General features: G+C 35.6%; 1 protein-coding gene across 1 annotated transcript in view; it reads left to right on the forward strand.

Moving 5' to 3' along the window:
• CFAP47 (cilia and flagella associated protein 47) overlaps positions 1 to 22,162 on the forward strand; it is a 262,195-nt gene that overhangs the window by 30,342 nt on the left and 209,691 nt on the right. The window contains 5 exon segments of the mRNA XM_058829276.1: positions 2,767 to 2,917; positions 5,948 to 6,048; positions 7,141 to 7,300; positions 12,030 to 12,222; positions 13,586 to 13,795. Of these exon segments, the coding sequence (XP_058685259.1) occupies positions 2,767 to 2,917; positions 5,948 to 6,048; positions 7,141 to 7,300; positions 12,030 to 12,222; positions 13,586 to 13,795 (815 nt within the window).

Raw genomic sequence — 22,162 nt, forward strand, 5'->3', positions numbered from 1 at the left:
AGCTTTCTTAATCTGACAGATTCTTTATGACCAACCACATCTATTTGTTTATTAATTCTAGCAAAAAGAAAAACCAACTTGAAAGTATTTTAAGATGCCATCTGAATAAAAGTTTCGGAGTATTTAAAGAGTTAACTTCTCTGGCAACCTGACTGGGCATCTTTTTTCTGGCATCCTTTGGAGGTGTTCCATGTCAGCAGGCAACAAAAAGCTCTTTTGTCTCACCTGTCTTTTTAAAGCTTCTTTTGAAGTACTTTAATTCTAAGACTATCACATTGTAGATGAGGTCTTCTTTCCAACCAACATGCATAATCAGTGTACATCAGGACAGGAAAAATGTTTCTTATAATGATATTAACAAACAGGAGTGTTTGTGAAAGAAAATCTCTAGGCCTATTCCTTCCTGCCCTTCCCATGTTCCCATATGTGTGAAGTTAAACTTAGCTTCCGGAAATGATCTCAATAGATAAGTAACTATAAAGTACTCATAAATTATCTATAAAACAAGGATAAGTCCAGAAATAGTCTAAGGATTTATTTTTTTAAATAGTGTAATTACTTTTTAAAGTGTGTAATCTTGCAAAATAGGGAATTTTATATTAATGAGTTTGAAAAATGAAAAATTAACTATAAAGAGGTTTTTTTAAGATTTATAGAAAGAAACACAATGATTCTACTTGCAAAGTGAAGTCCTAATAACTGAAATGAATTTTTAATTCTGTTTCAGCAATATGTGTATGTGTATGAATTATAATCTGATATCTACTTACACAGAATTTTGAAGGATTTTTCATTTATAGTGTAATTTACATAATGTGCAGTTAATGTATGAATAAAATATCGATGATTTGTTCTCAATTATATAAATACATTTCTATGAGTTATGTTGGCCCTGAATTTGTACCTTTGTACTTCATAGCAAACATGGATTTTCAGTGAGTGAATTGAGACTGTCACATATTTACTTTTATTTGCCAGTTCTTTGAAAATAAACCCCTTGTTCTATAGTAAGTAAAACCAAATTTTCCTGATAGTTGGGATAAAAAACAGGTTATGATTTGCTGCTTTGGGAGAGGAATAAAGGGATTCCATCTTCTGCTGTCTGGCCTAAACATACCTGTGTTGATGAATAACAGCAGCAGTTCTATACTGCACTCCTTTGCACAGCCAGTGCTGACATGAAATCTGTAATAGATTAAACATTTTAATCTCACCAAATTTAATACAATTTAGTTTTGTTACAAGAACGTATTTTGAAGATGTAACTTGATGAAGTGTTTTATGTTGATGACTTGAGGTACTAAAAATAGAAGATATGTGTAATTCAAAGCAGGAGATTTTTACTCAATCTTTTTTTGACATATCTTGAGCTTTAGTTACTAAAAAAGATTAAATGTCAATTTTGAAAAGCTGGTTATATATTATAAAATCTAATCATTATTAGATTTGACGTATCAGTGTAAAACAAGGGGCTGTGGTAATCTTGATGCAAAAGCTTGCCCTCATTTCATACTTTCCTTGAGCTAAGCAAAAGAAGAAAAAATGTTCCCCAAGGCTCAGCACACACCTGACTCTTCAGGAGTGTGTAATTGTGTTTCACAGACCCTGCTGGAACACCAAACACTCCCAGTGCTGTGTGCTTGCTTCTCCAAGGGCGTTACAGATGGATGTTACAGGTGTTACAGCCTCATGCCCTGGCTTAGGACACCTCTGCTTTTCTTCCCTTTTATATATATTTATATATTCTACTTGCTACCACAGACATGAAAGTGAAGAATGATGCACTATTTTCTGCAGATTTTGAAAGCTTTTAAACGATTCATAACATCTTTATATAGCTGGTTTTATTGCTTTTTCTAAGCAGCATGAAGATTTTATAGGTTTAATTACTTTTTAAGATTTCAGTGGCCTTCAAGGTGAAAAGAGGATTTGAAGGACTCTAACAGTGCTTTTCATGCAGAAGTTTTGGTTTGTTTTTTTTTTCCCATTACCTTTATTAAGGTTATCCATACCTTTTGTCTGGTGAACATACTAACTTAGCGTGTCAGTCCTTGGAAAGACAGTGAGAAGCAAGAAATACCTCTTTGAAAGTGCTTTTTGAAATAAATTTGGCCTTTCTGATGCACAGTGTATCAAAAAAGAGGATTCTGTACAAAACACACAATTTTTTAAGTTCTAAACCTCACTTGGGAATGTGATAGCACATAAAATGAGGATCAAAATCACTGGAATTTTGACTCCTAGAATTCAGTGGCATTTCATGACAAAGGTTTTAAGACTTATATTTTCCCAAAGGTTTCTCACTTTTAGCTCTTGTTTCACCTTTGATCTCAGAGCCCATTTTGTTTATGCTGGAGGTACTGTAATGCCTAAACTTTGTTCTTCAGCCTTTGAGGAAGGCTTTCATAACTGATGTAGCTTTGTTTTCCCTCCTGTTTGCTCAAATAAGCTTCTACATTTGGGCCATGGCTCTGATCTTTTTTCAGTCATGAGAGTGGTAGGAGTGGAACACAACACTGTGATTTATCAGAAGCCTTTTCTGTAGCTCTGCTGATAACTTTTGGTCATAGAGCTTTTCTTTAATGGGGGAAAAAAATACTTGGGCACTGCTTACTTAGAGAACTGATTCTGAGTTCCAATAAATGAACGTCCTGTTAATATCGTGAACAGGTCCAAAACTGCAATAATTCTGCCAAAACAGCAAACCACTGAGATGGTTCAAGAGGTTTTTTGGGAAAGTGACCACAATATTTTTTTTTCCTTTAGATGGCAGCATATGACTTCATTCTCCCAATTGCTACTCCTCGGGCCAGTACCCCACCTCCAGTTCCTCCGGTGCCTCTGAAGCGCGGCGCAGTCGCACCTCATCCGCCCCCGGAGGCTCCGGCTCTTCCACTCTGTAAAATCAGAGCTCTTGGTGGGTAACCAGGGCCTTAAAGACCTGCTGGATACATAGATTTGGAGTGATATTTTTGCTTTGAAGAGAATAGCTACTTCATTGGAATTTGTATAATTTGTACATTTCTTGGAAACTTGCAAAATTTCCAAGTTTTGATTCATGTTTTTAAATATGCTTGAAGCTTAACTTTCTATACCTAATCATGACATGGAGAAAATATTTTTTGTATAGGCTTTTTGTAAAAGGCATTTTTTTGTATTTGCCTTATATAAAAATAGTTTACCAAAACTCTTTTTTGTGTCTATCCATTTATTAGTATTCCTAGACTACATCATGCAAATCCCAGTAGTTACAGCAGTTGCTCTGAAAAGTGTAGAAAAGTAGAATACCAGTCATAGTATTTTGTAGAATTCTTCTGTCAAAACTAGGATCTCTAGCTGCATTTAAAACTCCTTTAAAATGTGTCTGAATGGCCCTCATCCCATCTGGCTTGTCAGAGGTTGTTAATAGCCAAAGTTACAGGCCATTTCCTGCAGCAAAGAAATTGATATCTTATATAATTCTTGTCTGCTTTTCTCAGAAATAATTTGTGGTTCTCTTTAGTCTCCTGTCTTATTCTTACTGACATGTAGATCTATAAATTGTGAATATTTGAATATACTGGCTTTCTTAATCTCAGTTTTTTTGTATAACCACTTTTTATTTGAGATGGCAGTGAAGTACAGGGTGTCTTCCTAGAGTGATGTTTGTGTAATGTGTAAACCTCTTGGGAGCACTGAAGAAAGCTTGGCCAATTAAATATGTAATGTGGGGTAACAGCAACTCAGATTTATTAGGATTTGTCTATATTTGTTTTGGGTTTTTTTTTACCTTTTTTTTTTTCTTTGTAACTTTAAGTCTTTTGAGATCTTTCGAAAGATCAAAGAAATCTGAGAGACCTTTAGATCCTGTCTATCCTATCTAGAAAGTAAATTCAGATTAAATGATTCTAAAATATATTTAATTGAAGAAAATATAGAATAAAGGTGAATGTACATATGTATATGAGATTATTAGGAAACACATCTCTAAGTAAAAATATGAATCCAAGTCACAAATTTATAGTGCAGAAGTGATTTAAGTGATGTGAAGAAAAAAAGAAAATGTTTATTTCCTTTTCCCTTTCTTTTCAGAATAGATGCAATCACTAAATCTCATGGATAATTGACAATCTTATAAAAATCTTATAATTTTTATAATAATAATATGTATATTACATTTTAATATGAAATACAGTATTTTTATAATTACTATGATAATAAAAATTTGTATTTCTGCTATGTAGAATTTCTTCAAAGTAGATGTATCAGCCAACAACAAGTAACATAATATAAAAGTGAATATATAATAAAGGCTAATAAATAGTTGAAAATATAAAGTGTGGCTCCTATTAAAATTTGAATATTGAAATTAAATTCTTACCAGGAATCTAGTAAGCCTAAAGAAGTTTCTTGACCACTCAGTATTTCAGATAATCACATGGGTGCAGGCAAATAGCCAGATTATTTTTACTGTTAAAAAAAGAACTTGATGAAGTGATTACATTCTGCCAATTTAAAAATTATGTCTGTTATTAAATAATTTCAGATTATCACATTAAAAGCTAAAACTGAGTGAGATGTATCTTGCAAGTTCTAAGTTTTGATTCAACAAATACACCTAACTCTCACTGCTGAATGCTTTCTGGCACATTTGTTTTCTGCCTTTAGAATTTTTATTTTCCTGGGATAGTTTTATTGGTTTATTGGAGTTCAGACTGAATGGGATAGTGTGGTTGGCACTTAAATCAATATCTTGTATTTGCTGTTTATACTTAGGGTTGCTCACCGTGAGAAAAGAATCACCCTACTCTTGGGGTAGTCAGTCCAGTCTTTTAACTTCAGTGTAGTCCATATGTTTTCAATACATCAGGAATCTGTTTTTTGTTGTTTTTTTTTTAAACAAAATTTGGAGATGGTTTCAGCCCTTGGGAAGGAAAGCAAGTATCTTACTTAAATACTTATAAGAATTTTCTCTGGGATAGTGTTTATCTGTATGTAAGAAAGAACTGAAAGAGAAAAATGTCAAATAAACCAGAACAGAAAACTCAACTGGAAAAGACACAAGTCTAATCTAGACCTGGTACAAAGAAAAAGTTTTTACTATCAGTGTAGCTCTCTGGGAACTGATATATGTTGTAATAATCCAACTCACAGTTTTTTTGGTTGGGTAGATAATCTCCTTTCCCTGACAGTTTTAGTTGTGCTGTGTTCTCCTGTTCCAGGCAGTTTCTGAGAGAGCTGACGACTTTGTGAGCTCAAAACTTAGTGAGTGACATAATTGTGTGTTGGTGGAAGAGTTTCAGTAGATTCTGTTCCAACTTTGAAACAATATTATGCCTATGATTGAGAAATACAGATAATATTGTTGTTTACATATTGTGATATATGTGGTTGGGAAATTCTTTGGGTTTTTTAGGAGGAGAAGAGAATCGACCTACACTGGGCATGGAGCAGATGTGCAGATTTTATTCAAAGAATCCTGTCTTCTTGCTAGATTCATTTCCAGTGTTATTTCCAAGCAGTAAGATGAGGCTGTGGGAGCACATACCTCTGTTTTTCCAAACTCACACTTTTGAATTTCATATGTTATGATGATTTCTTTGTTGCAGCTCTATGAAATAAAGAGAAATGCTGTTTATATAAAATCTTCCAAGTCTTATCTAATGGTTACTAGCAGCAATGTAAGTGCATTCATCTGCAGAAGGAAGATTGTGTGGCTCTTGTGATATGAAGGAGAGGTGCTGTAACTCTGGTAGATATAAAATTTAAATAACTTCAATGTGACTAAAGAATCATAATAAGACAAAATTAAATTACAGTAATTGTGTATATAGTATGGGAGAGAAAGCAAAAAGGGGAGAAACATTTTTCCTAAGCATGTACAGTAAAACTTATTTTATGATGGTACTTTGAGAAAATACTTGTCAAATGATGCTGTATCAACATTTTAAATTGTTTTTTTCAATAGTTACTCAACAAGTATTGGAGTTCTCCTCAATGGAATTTAAATTTGAACAACATTCAAGTAACATGTGTTCCAATACTGCTCGTGGTAGTATGAATTCTCAGGTAATGACATTGTCATTATTGTCATTGTCATTTTGTTCATTTTTTGATTTTGATCATTTTTTTCCCCAAAATTTAAGATTTGTCTTGTACTAACTCTGACAGTATGAAAATGTGGGTACTATGAGAAATTGACCATGAATTGTGTAAAAAATAAATATGAATAGAATAATTCTGAAGATTTTTTGCATCTGCCTATACCAGTAAATGAGACAGTGATGGTGCCAGGATGCAACTGATTTGTGCCATGATGGGCCATACAGTGAAACTGCTGTTCCAGTGCTTTGTATGGTGCTGTGCCAACTGACGCTCTCACAAAAAATTCCTTGTCATGACTTATGGCTTAATAGGGAAAAAAGGAACTAAATATAATATTTGCAACACAGGTAATTCATATGAATGCAAAACATACCATAATGTAATTTATTGTTTGTAATTCCTGAGGGCTTTGGTTAGAAATTAGTAAAAATTATTTTTGGCAATAATGGAAACACTTGAAATGCTTATTCACGTGCATTCAGGAAACAATGATAATACAAAGCCAAGCCATATTCCTAGCTAGGCGTGTTTCAAAAGCTGAGAGAGTACCTCTGGGATAAAGGAATTTAATTTTATTTTTTGTTTCCACTGTCATCTTACTGAATTGAAAGAATGGGTTTTGAAAATTGATTCTGAACTTCTTCCATTTTCTACGTCTCCATCTGTAAGTCTAGATGTGAGCCATGTGTTTAGGGCTTGCTGTGTGTCTTTTTTTTCGGGAATAAGTCCTCAATTCTGTTTGGCTGAGCCCTCCCACTGTGATGCTTTGATCTATTTACCTCACTTAAATGAGGTTTTTTCCATTCTGGAAATAAAGTATTCTCTTTGTGAATGTGGTGAGTGACTGGAAAGCATCTGGTCTGTGCAGATAGGCATACTCACCTTTGCACCCCACAGATATAATAAACTGAGCTCTTCACTGCTTTCTAGTGCTGTCTTGCTTTCCCTCTGGTGTGTTTGCACAAAGAATGGTTAGGAGAGAGCAGTGTGAAAAGTATCACAGTGTTTGCTATTTTTCCTCTTTCAACATCACTCCTTTTCTGAAAATATTTACAGAACCTTGTCCTGAAGAATCTCACAAAAGAGACTCTGATTTGGAAATTGAATTTTGATGATGCAGACAAAAATATAGAAGATGATATTTTCAGATTTAGTCTGAAGCGTGGATGTGTGTATAAAGAAAAAGAAGTTAGTATTACTGTGTCGTTTCACCCTCGTAAGTAATTTTATGAATTCTTCTATAGATTGGCCATTTGCATAGGTATGCTTAAATGAGGTTTTATGATGAATCAACACTAGTACTTTGATCAGCTGAAGGTTTTTTTTGGTTCTGAGAACATAAGACAGCTGCAGACCTGACAAAAAGCATGGAATCACTGCTTTGAAATTGCGTTACTTTAAAAGTCTGCTTTGCACACAGGAAGCATCAGGTTTTTCACACATAAAACATCAAGGACTGGGATAGGTGTATCATTTTCAGTGCTGCTACTTCAGGTGCCTTTAGGTTGACTGACTTGTAAAACTTTCCAAGGGTACTTGGAATGCTTTTTAACTTTTCTCTAAATAGCCATAATTTAGATAAGAATAGAAATTTCCTGCTTCAGTACGATAAAAAATCACTTGTCTATAATATTTTTTGGAGTAGACTGGTCAGGCAACCAGTCCCTAAAAAAATATGTAAAATAGATTTTTAACAAAACTTGGGAGAATAAAGTAAGATGGTAATCAACCACATAACTCCAGAAAAGGAATAGAACAATAGGAAGATTAAGATTCTGCTTTTTTCCCAGCCAAGTGTTTGGAATAGACAGTGATGTGCAAGACTCACAGATTCATAGTGTGCAACACTGTATTTGAACTGATAAATCCCACCAGCAAATGCAGCTGATGCCCACAGGACCCCATCCTGGGCACAGTTTCAGTTGCAGTGCACTTTTGGGGCTGCAGCATTGTCAAGGGGAAGAAAAGTTGTGCCAGTTGAATCTGATGCTGAGTCAGCAACTGAGCATCCCTGCCCTAGCAAAAGATGCTGTTATTCTTTATCACAGTACTGAAATCTCTAACCTCAATTAAGCACAATTTAATATAAATAAAGAAAAATAGAGATTGAGGACTCTTGCCATGACTCTGTATGAAAAATTGAGAAGACTATATTAAATACTGTTCTGTAAATGTTGTGAATATCCAAGAGCAGTGTTTAATTGCATGTGTTGCTTGGAGTTTCTTGTTGCAGACAGTGAAGCAGAGAACAGCAGAAAAATAAAAGCCAATATGTTGAATTACTGGATAAATTGTATGTGTAAATGCAGATGTATATATACATAAATATGACTGAAAAAATACTGTAATTTGAAGTTATCAGTATTTTTGCTGTGTTCCCATATCTTTTGTTTACAGAAAAGAATAAATAACTTTAAAGATCAATTACCCTTAATTCAATGTTCTAAGTATTTTCCCATGATTTACAGCCTACTTGTGCTGTACTTTCAGTGCATATCATTACTCTTTCTTGTAAGAGACCATTAGATACATCAAAACCCACACAGGAGACCTAGTTAATGAACATGGGGTGCTAATCACTTTCATAGCCTCGTGCTGTAAAGTTGTAGTATGTGGGGGGGGGGTGAACAAACCTGAAAATGAATTTTGAGTGTGCATTAGGGTAATTTATTTAAATATGCTGCAGCAGTTATGATAGAGTACAAAATGCTATAATAAACTGCAATGTTTATTAATGAAAGAGTTTATGCTGGTAGTAAAATCATCCTACCTGTTAAAAAAGTATTCTAAAAATAGAGATTTTCAACAATTGAAGACATATTAACATATGATCCTCTTCTGCTGTTTTATGGTACAATACATTAACAGTCTAAAAAATGTTTCACTATATATAATTGTGATATGAAAAAACTTTTCTGCAGCAAAGGAAGTTACAGTGACTTTATGCTCTTGGGTTCCCTTTCTGGGAGTTCAGAGACACTGGAAGATGTGGTGATTGTATAATGGACATGAATGATAACTTTGATATTTTAATTGTGTGATTTTTTTTTTTAAATTATTTTTCTGCAACAACAAGATATTAACTAGCTGTGACCTCTAAAAAATTCTGTGAAGTAATTATTTTACTTTTGATTTTTTATTTCTCTTTTTTTTTTGTAGGACCACATGTAAATTCTAGCTATCTGTGGCTTTTCTGCTTTGAAGTCTGTATTTTGCTGTATGCAAATTGCTCAATGCTTTCTATTAATGTTAAAGGGATAAAGATGCAATAACACCTGAATTATCATAAGGTCCAAGGCAGCTAAACTAAAAATGTGCTTTTGGGTGACAAATGTAGGAACTACATAACCCTATAATAACAATTAATAAAGTGAGAAGAGCAGAAGGTGTTTTTCCTTCTCATAAATGCTGAAAATATCTTATAGAGATAGTATTTCTGGAGAAGAAAAAAATTTTCCCATATAATTATACAGACTTTGTTTAGCCTTTGGCAGATTTAGATTGACTAATTTTTAAGTACCATGAAATATCCCTAAGGAAAATGTTCACATCTGCTGGACAAGAAATTAATAGCGTTATATCAGAATGGTAACAGCAGCCCAGGCTTTGAGAGTGGTCATGAAAGGTGTGAGGAGTAGAATAAATTCATGGCTTCAGCTGTCAGTTCAGGACATAATTCTCATTAATTACTAAGTAATTTATTTAACATGAAATATCCTGAAAACTCTGATCCCTAGGCATTCTAAGCTAATGAACAAATCTTTGTAAATGTCAGAATTCACCTTTTTTTGTCTTTGTGTCTGTTTAAAATGATCATTATATTGCATTGTCCTGGTGTTTCTGACATTAGCAATAATTTATTGGTTTACATACTATGCTGAATTTTGGTGTTAGTAAATATGTGGATCCAGACAGACAGAATGATCAGTGATGCAGGATAGGCACTGTCTGTTCTGCTTTTTGGGTGAGTCAGAAATTCTATGGCATTAAAAAATTTGTATGAGAAAAGCTTAACACTACTATTGTCTAACCGTGAAACTATGGTTAATACAAATATTAATAAAATGTGAGTTAGTGAAAATTGCACATTCTTTGGTACTGACATATCCTCCTCTACTTTTCTTCCTTCGTTGTGTTCCATCCCTATGGCACTTACTAGTCAGGCCCTTTCACTTCACCTTGTCATACATATGGATGAAGAGAAGACACCAGAAATATGGTTTAGTTACAGCCCAGCTGTAGGACAGGCTCGTGCATGGGAGGAGCTTGTATAGAACATCCTTTCTTAAAGCTCGTAAGAAATACCCTGTTTGGCTCTTCATCCATCTCCATGACTTTTTTCTGATGCTTTCTCTGCTTCATGAAAGGGCAAAATGCCAGAGGAAGTGTTCCTGTTGTACCAGAACCTAGAGACAGTCTTTTTAGCCTCCTCAGCAGTATTGTCTCCTACAGCTGATTTGCATGTAACACAGAATTAGTCAGATGTTGCAAAAAGTGCAGCAGATTCCCATTAGAGCTGATTTTCAGTTTTCCATTTTCATGTTTGCTGGTTTGAAATGAAGGGATCCACAGGTCATGTTCTGGTGACATAACAGCTTCTGGGCAGCTCTTCTACTGCTGCCTCATTAGGAAATTAGCTCTTACAGGAGGGGAGAAAGAAAAAGTACTTTGAAGACAATACATTTTCTTCTTTTTGTAGGTAAACAGCTCTTTCTCAGGCTGCGAAAGTGATCTGAGATAATCTCAGAAGACCCTGTCATGTGTTTTGTTCTGTGACATGTATGTGTTCATGCAGACACATCAAATACAAAATCTTTTTTTTTGCTATTTTAATTAATAGGGGAGGGTGTTTCCATACTGATCTAATTGAGGGGAATCAAAAGAAAAGGTGTTTTTTCTCAAAAATTCAAAGATTAAACTTCTTGGGCTGTTTTACAACTCATCATTGCAGATTTATTTCTAAATCCAGTTGTTCATTAGTTTGCCCTCAAAATTGCTGATTTTGCTAGCTCTTCAGCAGATGAGAATGACTGAAGGTTGGGTAAATGGCACTGCATGGTTTGGAATATCATTTCCATAGTGTAACAGGTGTGTGAGGAAATACTTTATTCCCTGTATCAGTGGAAAAAAAAAAGTGTTTTTCCATCTTAGAGAGAGCTGCCTTGCAGCACTTGGCAGCCTGAGGAGAAGAACACAAGGAAATCTTTCTCTTTGCTGTTGTCATGTCCAGCTGTGCTGTAGAGAGCGCCTGGAGAGGGAGATTTGGTCATCCCTTCCCTTTTTCTTTTTTTGTGGACTTGACAATTGCTAGGGTTGCAGTTGGATTTGATAATCCTTAAGATTTTCTCCAACCTAAATGATTCTCTGAGAAGGTTGATGGTCTGAGTGGAGGGTAGAACCTCCTGCTGGATTGTGTGGGGCTACTTGGCCACACTATAGGTTGACTATAAACCTATATCCATCTTTGGAGTGTTGTAATTGCTCTCTTAAAAGGCACCAACTTTTCCTTGTCTTGGCAGTCGGATGCTTCCAATAGTTACTCATTTATAAAATAAGCATTCACTGTGTCTAACAAATTACTGTAATTAGAAATATGACTGCAATTCTTAAAATTCTGCTGTTGTATTGATATTATATATAATGGAATATTAATGCAATAAACTCATTTATTGCAGTTACAATTCAGACGTAGAAAAAATTCTGGCAAGTTAAAAAAATGCGAATTTCTTGTTTGCTACAGGCAAGTGTTCTTAGCTTTCTTAATAAACACACTTCTGACACAATATTTATATTATGTTAAACTACATTTTGAGAAAGAAAGCTGTACTATATTTAAAAAAATAATTTAATTTCAAACAGAAATTCCAACCCCAAATTTCTTACTGTAAACTCTTCTACATTTTTGTATTTATGGTAATATATGTATTTTTAAACCTTTTTAACAGCTTGTCCTGGGACATACACATCTGAAATATCCATGTATCTAGATGATGATCCGTCACAGTACGTGCTGAAATTGTCTGGCACACTGAGGATGCCAAAAATAGATTTTCATCCCCCGTTTTTAATGCTGATGCCAGTTCCTCTGGGTGTGGAAACTGAAGCAGTGGTCACCATCATTCCACAGGATTTTTTAAGGTAAAAATCTGAAAGGAAATTTATTACAGAAATCCTGAATAATTCTTTGTTTCATTTACCTCTGAAAAAGTGAATTAGTATTTGTTCATGAAGATTAATATTATTTTTCTGCTCATCAGAATAATCCGTATATTTAACGGAAATTAATGTTGTTGAATATTCAACAAGCCCATGGTTTGTCCTCAAACATTCCTGTTACATGAAGTGTCTTCTGATCTCTTCACTCTATGAATTTATATCAGAAATATAAAATTACTATGGATAGCAAAAAATTAAAAGTAGAGACTTACCAGGATTTCTGTTGCATTTAGCCAGATACTAAGATTTTAAATCTTATTTCTATTTTTCACATTGTGATAACATAAAATATTTGTTATCTTATTTTTTCTACTCCACTGGTTTGAGGTTTAGCTGCTTGAACAGTTGGTGGGGTTGCAGTTTTTGGTGGGTTTTTTCCTTCTTTCTATGTGAGGTTTTATTGAAAAGGACAGCAGAAATGTTTTAATCCTGCCATTTGTTACAATAAAAAATCTACATATTTTTTATTTGTCTGTGGATGACTCAGTTTACCCTGTTAACTGACTTTAAAAGAGAGACTTTTTGTAGTCTTTGTATAATGTAGTATAACCTAGCATTGCAATTATTCAAATTTTTAAAATTCAACTTTTCTGTTTGTAATTAGTAAAGAGCAGTAATATTTGTTTGCTATGCTTATGTAGGTATCATTTCAATACTAGAATCAGAACAAAGTTTTTCTTTTGTTATAAATTAATTAAATTACCTTCAAATTATTATTGTCTTGTCTGAGTTGTGCTGATTTTTCAGGTGATTTGTCTGTTGTCATTAGCTCAGTGGTTGGAACAGAAGGGATTCCACATGGGCCTGGATTGACTGCTGTTCTTATTTCAGAACTGAAACCTAAAATACATAACTACATACTGAAGCATTTTCTGCATCTCCACAAATTTCCCCTTAATATTTCTATTTTATAACTTACTTTAACTTATTTGTGCAACAGTGCAGTTTAATGAACACTAATGAAAGTTTTAAGTTTCAGAAAACTCTTTATGCCTTTTGTAGCACAGTTAGTAAAAATTTCATTTGGGTGTTGACATATTGTGGGTCTGCATGAAATGTTCAGGTACATACAAAGAAAACAAACTAGTATCTGAATGATGAAAGAATTTTATTTTTTAAATTAGTTTGATTTGATTTGCACTTTAGAACTGAAGTTATTATTCTGTAAATAAAGTTATTATTCTGTATTCAGCTGTGAAAGAGTTGTTTGAATATGTGAATTTATGAAATTACTTTATTACTGCAATCCTGTGACCACAAACACCTACTATTTATGTTTACACAGACAATCACGAATTAGAGTTAAACTTCCTGAGCTTGAACTTGCAGACGGTACCAGAACTCACCCTTTTTCTGTGCAGTTCCCAGAGGGACAAGATATTTTTCTTTCATCAGATGGAGCAACTAATGAACTGACTTGCCGTATCAGCTTCAGTTCATCTAAGCCAGTGTCATTCTTGGGAGAAATGCTCTTCATTGACCAGGAAGAAAACAGGTAATGTGTGCAGTTCAAAGTCACCTGGGGGAAGGTTCCAGACTGACCAAGGTGGATATAAGACAAAGAACTCACAAGGGTTGGGTAAAGGAGCACAAGAATCCTCAGAAAAAAATGAAAATGGAAGATAGCCATTTATCTCTTTTTTTTCAACTGAATTACAATTCAAAAACTAAAAAAATCAGCTTTGATCTCTAAGGTAAAATTCATCTAAGTGTCTATCTTAATGTCTTGTTTCAAGATCTCATTCATATCTGCTGGTAACTCATCTCTTGTTCAGCTCTGCCAGGGATGGGATGAGAGAGTGTGTGCAAGAGGAAGAAGATAGGCACTGTTGTGAATAAAGGCATTCCTGTATTTGTTATTTTCACTAAAGCAACTATTTAGAGGGATAAATAATTCTACCCTGCAGCTTAGAATAAGCTTTTTTCTAAACACGAAACTAAACTTTATATTATTTTGATGCAAGGGTTATGGATCTTTAAGCTATTGTTGCTTGCTGGTTAATATTTTATATTTTTCTTTATAGATTGTCAGCCAAGAATCTATATCTTGCTAATTTTATTTAATTCTAGGATTTAATTGTTATGTGGAGTGTGATTCCTAAATCTGTGTTAAAGCTTGCTGTAGTTACAGGAAAAGGATAATTTAAGCTTATGATCAAGTCTGAAATGTACCTTCTGAGCAGGCACAATATTTAGTTTTAATAACTTTTTATATGATGAACTAGCAGCTTCTCAGACCTTGTTATAGGGAAATAAAAGTTTCTCCTATGTAATGAAATTTTTTCTATATTTGCCATTAAAAGGTAATAAAGAATATGATCCTCAATTTAAAGGCAAATGGAATGTATTTTTTAAAAAAAGATAGCAAATAAAAGTCATCTAAGTAACCTTAACAGCCATTCCTGCTCATGAGGGTGAATAAATTCATGCTGTGTAATGTCAGATCATTTTAGAATTGTTGCTAGGTTTTAAAATGCAGAACTAAGGTATTTGTTAAAGGACAGAACTCGTTTGCTAATGTATATGCCAGCTTGATAATGTATATGCCTGACAGGCAGCTGAGTGTGGGTGGGCTTTAGGAGCAGGTAATAAAAACCTGAGCAAAACTGAATAAAATAACACAGCATCAGAAAGAAAAGAATTATGTGTGTGTCATTGGTCAGCGTGGCAATATTATTCACATTGACTTTCAGATTAAATTACTTTTATCATAACCAGAAAGAGCTCTTTCCTTCACTTAGAAAAGTCTGAGTGAGCACCCAATTCTGTAATCCTGACCATTTTCTTACTCTTCTAATAAAGTCCATGATAATTTATCCAGACTTGAATACATTTATCCAAGTCTGATATTGCACTCTGCAATAATATGTAGCTGCAATTTCTTGTTCTCTGCATATCTTCCCCTCATTCCTGCCAGCCCCCATGGGAGCCCTGTGCAACGTGTTCAAACTTCAAACCTGATTCAACTAATTATCTAAGCATTTGAGCAGTTTGTTTCATACTGTGTATCTAATGAATTTAAACTGCTTTGTTAATTTGAGTCTTTTAGAAAGACAAGATTTCAGGGTCTTCTTGATCTTTAATAATAAAACAATGGAACCTATAACCTTTTATAACACCTATAAAAGCTAACTGGTCTTGAAAAAGTTCCTGGACTGTTTAATAGGCCGTGAAATCTCACAGTATCTGTTACTGAAAATGTATTAATTTGTCAGGTGTTCTCTCTTTAGATTTCCATTTTCAAAGTGATAATATGTACTTTAAAATTATTTTAACTAAACTTTTGAACTTCAATTCCTGTGTCCTGGGATATTATTAAAATAAGCAAGTCAAGATTTTCAGAGGTTGGTAAAATATTCTACAGCTACTTAGAAGAAAAGCCTTCTAAGCAGAACTAGTTCTAGGCATGTTTCAAAGCAGGAGTATTGAAGAGAAAAACACTCCATAGTGGTGACCCAGGCTGGATGTCAGGCATCCACCAAAGCCTCTCTGTCACTCACCCCTGCAGCTGGAAGAGAGAGAGAAAATGTCATAAAAGGTTCATGAGTTGAGATAAGAATAAAAGAGAGATCACTCACCAAATACCCTCATGAGTGAAACAGACTTGACTGAGAGATAGTAATTAAATATATTACTAAAAAATCAAAGCAAGATAATGAGAACTAAAATACAGCCTTAAAAACACCTTCCCTTCACCCCTCCCTCATTCCTAGCTCTACCTCTTCCCTCAGCAGTGGAGGGAGACAGGGAATGGGAGTTATGGTCAGTTCATCACACGTTGTTTCTGCTTCTGCTCAAGGAGAGGAGTCCTTCTGCTGCTCCACCCTTCTATGGTAGACAGTTCTCCATGAGCTTCTTCAGCATGAGTCCATCCCATGGGCAAGAATCCTCCCCAGACTGCTGCAGCATGTGTCCCTCTTCCATGGGCTCAGTCCCTCAGGCACAGCCTGCTCCAGCCTGGGTCCCCCACAGGGTCACAAGTGCTGCCAGGAAAGCTGCTCCAGGGTGGGCTCCTCTCTGCACAGCTCTGCAGCTCCCAGCCAGGACCCTGCTCCAGCACAGGCCTCCCATGGGTTCACAGCCTCCTCTCAGCATCCCCGTGCTCCATTTTGGGGCTCCTCCACGGGCTGCAGGTGGATCTCTGCATCCCTGTGCCCTCCAGGGGCTGCAGGGCACAGCTGCCTCACCCCGGTCTCACCAGGGGCTGCAGGGGAATCTCAGCTCCAGCCCCTGGAGCAGCTCCTGCCGCTCCCTCTGCTCTGGCCTTGGTGTCTGCAGGGCTGCTCTTCTCATGTTCTCACCCTGCTCCTCTCTGCCTGCAATTACATCTGTGCCATAATTTTTTCTTTAATTCTTAAGTATATTACCACAGAAGTATTGCCACCATTTCTGGTTGGCCCAGCCTTGGCCAGTGGCACATCTGTTTTGGGGGTGGCTGGTGTTGGCTCTGATGGAGGAGGAGGGGAAGCTTCCAGCAGCTTCTCAAAGCCACCCCTGTAGCCCCCCCACTACCAAAACCTGGCCATACAACCCCAAAGCATTTTACTTAGGGTCTGTAGTATTTTGCTTTTCTAAATCAAGGGCTAAAAAGGCAGTAGGATTGATTCATGTAGCCCATACTTAGCCCTAAATAATAATGACTTTCATGCTTTAAAAGAGAGTGAATGTTGGCAAGAGAACAAATATTGTTGGATTTGGCTGCTTTACAGAAAACATTTGAAAAACAACAGGAAATAATTTTTTTATAACAAAGCAAGATTAGATATAACTGTAAAGAAAACTGAAGAGATATGGTTGCCATGCAATGATTTACTGTGTGCACAGATGCCATTAAATGGAACATACAAAAGTGCATTAATGTTCTTTTAATGACTGCTTTAAATGAGAATTTGCATTTAATTTCTAATATTACTTTAAATTTTTATGCTTTCTTTTCGCTCCTTTGACTACAAAGCAGAAGAAGTGACCCTTCCTTGCATAGGACTTGATAGGAATTCAGAAGTAAAAGTTAACATAAAATCTAAGACTGTCTTGAGCAAGTAGTTAATAAATGGGAGAAATATTTAGCTATGACACTTATTTTGCAAAACAAACCCCTCTGTGAGAATGGCATGTTTATATATTTGTTCTCTGATTATTCTTATGTTTTAATTTGATGATTATACAAAGAGTTTAGTAGAAAAGAAATTTTTCTGCCATCTTGATTGAAATAACGCTTAAGTTACTATTTCTGGAAATAAGTAGTAAACAAACAAAGAAAATGGTGCTCTGGGCAGTAAAAGATATTAAAATCCCCACATGTGGTGTAGATAAGTTGGTGTGTTGATAACACAAGTGTGCTGAGGTCTTTTCCTCTCATGTTCTACAGTTCTCCCCTCTCCCACTGGGAAGCTATGGAAACTCATGAAATTTCTGAATTTATTCACATTATTCATGGCTGGAACTTCAGGAAAAGAGAATGTCAGGGAATTTAGCCTCTAATAACAATATGATAGAACTGATACACAGTCACCACCCCAATTATGGATTGGTTCCAGTTGTTTTGATAGTCCATCAGATCTCAGTGTCTCATAGGGGAAAACGTTCCCTTTGCTCTTGGGAAACGTGCACAAACCAACCAGCTCTTTAATAGTCACTGCTGGCAAATGTCAAATCCGTGTATTCTGCTGGCGTGCCTGGGAGAGCAGGAGCTGTCAATTTCTCTCAATATCATTCACATTGCATGAGAAAGCAGGGAGCTGGGAAACATTAGAGTTCTTGATATTTGCATGCTGCTTTGCAGCGTTCATCTGACCTAAGAATATGTTGGCATTTTACCTCAGATAGTTGGGAGTGCTTTTGAAAACAAGGATGGTCCAAACCCATTAATCACTCTGTTCTTTTCTGTGCTTGTGGCTTTCTGCCATTGTGATGGTCCCTGACAGCTGAAGCATCTCTTATTCAGGAATTAACTGCTAATGTGACTGCTGCTGCTAGAAAAAAATATGGATTCTTTCCCAGCTATAAGTCTTATATGTAGCATGAAATTATGTGTCAGCCACTATTCACTGTTGCATTATGTTGGTTTCTGGGGATGCCTGAGCTCCTGCTACAAAGGACAAGGACCCTTCAGTGCTGGGGAACTGCTTATTTGGGAGTAGTAATGGCAGAGCTGGCATGGGTCATCTTTCCTTTCTTACAGTTCCATCATCTCTGGATCTGTTCTTTGAGGGAAGGGAGGAGGGCAGGTCTTTATTGATATTTAAATTGCAGCTTCCCAGCATCTAACTTACTCTTTATTCTTAAAGATCTGCAAAATGCAACACTCTTAGGTAATGTTTTCTTTTGCCACTATCAGTTCTGCAAGCAGTTTGTTTCCTAAACTGGCAGTGTGAGTTGCTCTTAAATATTTTTTCTAGTTTACACAAATGATGTTGCTACAGAAATTTGTCAGTTAGATGCTAATGGATTTGGATTATATCTCATTAGAAATTTAGTGATACTCTGCATCTCTTATTGAATACTATTGAAGAAGGGTTATTTAATTATGCCTACATGTTTAGAACACTTGGGGTACACTGATACAAAACAAATCACTTGTTTGCACTTAGGAAACACCTGAAATGCAGATTGAAATGGATGAATATATTTTGATTTGTGTTCTTTTGTCTTTTTACAAATATTAAAATAAACAAATTAATGAAAAAAACAAAGCAATTACTTTAAGAGAAGTGAAAGAATTTCTTATATAAACTTTGTTTCAGAGTGTTGAATGGTTTTTTTTGTCATCACAGTTGGAGCTTTACATTTGGTGATCAGCAGGTTTCAAATGCGGGTAAACACAATATATTTCATGACCATTCTCCCGTTCTGTGCTCTTTGGAAATATGCATTAGGGAATAAATTAGGAATAGCAGTGGCAATGATGGTTCACGTACATAACATTTTTTTTTTTACTAGCTTTAGTAAGCATTATGAAACCAAATACACTGAATAATTTAATGTATTTAGTGACTTCACATTTACTAGCAATACAGGTACCTTTTACTCCAATAAAATAATACAGACTTTTCTATTATTTAATTAAACTCTGCTGAAAATGCAAAATAGATATGTTGTACAAGACTTCTAGTTTTGTAACATAATTTCATTAATGATGTTAGTCAAGGTCAGTGGCACAAGATGCTTTACATGTACAGAATTCACATGTCTTTGTAATGTCTCTTCTGTATTTGTATGCTAGTGTGCATGCTTTTCTGTCTGGTGCCCTCTGACTCAGTTCCTCAAAGGCAGATGATAAATATTTAGCTCCTAGCACCTTTGCTTTTCTGCCATGTGAATGGAGTGGCATTATTTGAATCTCAGATGAAATGTTTAGGTACAGACTCATTCTTGAATCTTATTTCAAATAGCACTTCTGGGAAAATCATGTAATAAAGTACTTACTGATAATAAGTGCACAGATGGCCAATAAGTGAATTGATATTTATTATCACAGAATGCCTGAGATTGAAAGACCCTCGAGAGATCACCTTGTCCCCTCTTCAAAGAATCAACTCTATTGCCCGGTTGATTTTTTTAGTATCTTCAAGGATAAGACTCCATGACCTTCTCTGGGCAGACTTTTCCAGTTTAGTCACTCTCATGATTTTGGTTTGGTTTGTTTTTTTTTTTTTCTCTTAGGATGAGACAGAATTTCCTGTATTTCAGTTTGTACTCTGCCTTTTGTGGTGTCACTGAGCATCACTGAGAAGAGTCTTCTTCTTCCTTACTCCCCCCATCAGATATTTGTGCACATAGACAAGATGCCTGTGAGCCTTGTTTTCTCACAGCTGAACACTCAAATCTCTGTTTCTCCCCACACAGCAGCTTCTTCAGTCCCTTCTACATCCTTCAGTCCTGACCTCCACCATCTCATGCTCACTGCAGCCACTGTCATGGAATTTAAATCCTTTTGATTAATAGCAGCTGCAGAATCAGTTGTTGACTTGCAGGATCCATCCCCTCCTCCTCAATATGTGCATTGTGTTTGTTTGGCTGGGTGTATTTGTGTCTCTTACTGTGTTACCACAGCAGCCAGCAAGGCACATCCATGGAAAGGGAGGAGCTTTGCTTGCAGCAGCACCACAAGCTCTGAGGGGTTTCTTTGTACACATGTTCTCTTGTGGGACTGTTCTTTATATTCCACATTGCACAGTTACTTCCTTTGCTCTGAGTAGTTCCACTCATGGAACTTGTGTAAGTGGTTCAGATGTACTGCTGTTGTTCTCAAGCACTGTGCAAATCATTACATTACTGTGCAAATCAGAGTGTGAATGAAGATTTCCCCAAATCCCTAAAAATCCCTAAACTGGTATTTAGGATGGAAATGGCTGAGGTGCTCACCTCAAACTGAAAAATCAGGAATTTGGCTGAGTCTGATAATACAGACATCTGAGTTATTTCCATGTAACTTGAGAGCTGTCTTTCATTAACCTCCGTACAGCTTTCTTCCCCTTCTGCCCCTCACTCAGTTTTCTGAAATTCACTTGTGTGCTTGCAGAGTATTGAGAGTTGTCATTTACCACAGTAAAGTCAGGAGCTGGAAGCTGCAACACTTTCTGTGCTGTAGTTACTGATTCTGTGTGTCTTTAAATGGCTTGGTAAAGGTAGAACAGGCAAGCCCTGACAGTTGTTTGGAACAGGTACAAATATACAAATACACATTTTGTACATGGAGATGGGTGTAGATGTAGCTCTCCCCGCCCTCTGTCCTGCTGATGCCCTGCTGCTGAGACTTTTTTGCTGAATGAAATCAGAAGGAGTGATGTCTGCTACAAGAGATATGCTGCAAGGTACAAGTGGCCAGAGCCCTTGCCTCACCCCCAGCCAAGTTCCAGTAGGATAACATTTCCTAAGAGCAAACCAAAGCATTGCAGAGCTGGATTATTTACTAAAATGACTGTTAGCTGTCAAATTGGAATCCCAATGGGAATATTTACCTGTAAGAAAGTTGGCTATGGGTTTTGTTGGAACTTTTCTCTATTTATTAATGTTGCCTTGAAAGCAATATCCAGGAATGTTGTGTTTGGAGAGTGCAGTATGAAAGAGAAACCAAAACTACTTTCTGGTACTTTTAAAACATTTCTGTTTTCCTTGATTATGATATTCCACAAAAAAACCCCGAAACCCAGTAAAATCTAATTATGTCATATTATAAATAAATTAATCTGAGAGGTCTTGTTCTATCTTTTAATATTAATCTAAATTTGACATAAATAGAAATTTTTCTTAGGTTGTTCTGAGGAAATGGAAAATGTATTCATTTATTCTGTACAAAATATATTTTTAATATGCATAATTTTTAATATATCAAAGCCAGATGGATATCAGCATGCTGTTTGAATTATTAAAATGCATTTTTCTTTTTATTTTTGACAGTTTAGTCAAAACAATTAATTGAAATTAATGTTAGTTCATAAGTAAATGAGGACTACAAACTCAGCTATTTAATAACATAGGACTAAGCTCAGCTTAATTACCTGTCAGTTGCAATGAGCTAAGAACATAAATACAGATGGCTCGCATGGTTGCATTGATGGCAATAATTTGCTCGTTGACTACACTCTGAGAGACTGCGGTGAAATACAAAAAGAGGGTTAAAAGGTGGATTGCTGCACATCAATAAAGTTGCTGCAGGTGGAACAGACACTCTAGTGAACATCAGGGCATGGACATCAATTTCTATTATATTCCAGCAACTGCAATCAATATGTTACTGTTTTTAAATTGAATCTATTTATTTTTAAATATTTATTTTGACATTTCTGTAAAGTCTTATAGAATAAATGCTACATCAAAATAAAGTTGCTTTTCAAGAAAACTTCCTTTGTCAAAAGTTGTA

The sequence above is a fragment of the Poecile atricapillus genome, chromosome 1 (assembly GCF_030490865.1).
Source record: "Poecile atricapillus isolate bPoeAtr1 chromosome 1, bPoeAtr1.hap1, whole genome shotgun sequence".
Lineage (NCBI taxonomy): Eukaryota > Metazoa > Chordata > Aves > Passeriformes > Paridae > Poecile > Poecile atricapillus.